This window comes from Crocuta crocuta, unplaced genomic scaffold (assembly GCF_008692635.1).
Source record: "Crocuta crocuta isolate KB4526 unplaced genomic scaffold, BGI_CrCroc_1.0 scaffold262, whole genome shotgun sequence".
Lineage (NCBI taxonomy): Eukaryota > Metazoa > Chordata > Mammalia > Carnivora > Hyaenidae > Crocuta > Crocuta crocuta.
Window position 1 is genome coordinate 3,312,666 of NW_027528869.1, and position 1,012 is coordinate 3,313,677.

Genomic DNA, 1,012 nt, shown 5'->3' on the forward strand with positions numbered 1-1,012 from the left:
CCCACCTGCTTGAGGTTTTCAAACAGGTCCGCCGCCAGGCAATATAAGGGTTGGTCTACACTCTGGTAGCCACTAGCTTCTCGCTCTTCGGAACTCGGGGTCTTTCGCGCTGGGAGGATGTCTGGTCGCGGGAAAGGCGGCAAAGGGCTGGGCAAGGGCGGCGCCAAGCGCCACCGGAAGGTCTTGCGGGACAACATCCAGGGCATCACGAAGCCCGCCATCCGCCGGCTGGCCCGGCGCGGCGGCGTCAAGCGCATCTCCGGCCTCATCTACGAGGAGACGCGCGGGGTGCTCAAGGTGTTCCTGGAGAACGTGATCCGCGACGCCGTGACGTACACGGAGCACGCCAAGCGCAAGACCGTCACGGCCATGGACGTGGTGTACGCGCTCAAGCGCCAGGGCCGCACCTTGTACGGCTTCGGCGGCTGAGCGGCCCCGGCGGCTCGTCTGCAGGTTTTAACGGCCCTTTTAAGGGCCCCCAGGACGTCAGGAAAAGAGCGAACGCTCGGCGTTCACTGTGCGAACGTGGGGTTTAGACGCGGATCGGCGCGTTAGTGAAGCCCAGCCCTGCGCCGTGAGAGTGCCCGTCCCGGCGGGCGGCGGGCTTCGGGCGTCCGAGGAGGGGTGTGCGCGGCAGCGCTTGGGGGCGGGGGGCCCGCTCTGCTCGCAGCGGACGGTGTGCACAGCGCGTGGGGGAAGGAGGCATCTTCACCGCAGAAAAAGCACGTTTTAGACGCGGTGGTTAGCTTCTAAGCAGCCCGCGCGGGGGGGGCGGGGCTCTGTCCCTGAGCCTATAGACAGGCTCCTATGCAAATTAGGGCTAGTTGCCGCTGCCTCCGATTGGATCGGGGGGCCACGCGTCAGAGGGGCGGCTCCTCGCGCGGGCCGCACGGTTGCCGGGCGCCTTCGAAGGCGGAAGTGGGGATGGCGCGCCAATGCCGAGCGCTGTTCCGGCGTCTCGCGCCGGGGTGCCGCCCGCGGTGAATGTCTGCTTTGCTGACGTTTGGGTAGG

General features: G+C 67.2%; 1 protein-coding gene across 1 annotated transcript; it reads left to right on the plus strand.

Annotated features, from left to right (window-relative positions):
* On the plus strand, positions 1-605 carry H4C16 (H4 histone 16). Its single transcript, XM_077756395.1, has one exon. The coding sequence runs from the start codon at positions 118-120 to the stop codon at positions 427-429; it is 312 nt and encodes a 103-aa protein (XP_077612521.1). The 5' UTR covers positions 1-117; the 3' UTR covers positions 430-605.
* The last annotated feature ends 407 nt before the right edge of the window (positions 606-1,012 follow it).

Excerpts from the sequence above, each read along its gene's own strand:
- H4C16 (XM_077756395.1), top strand. The coding sequence starts at position 118 with ATGTCTGGTCGCGGGAAAGGCGGCAAAGGGCTGGGCAAGGGCGGCGCC.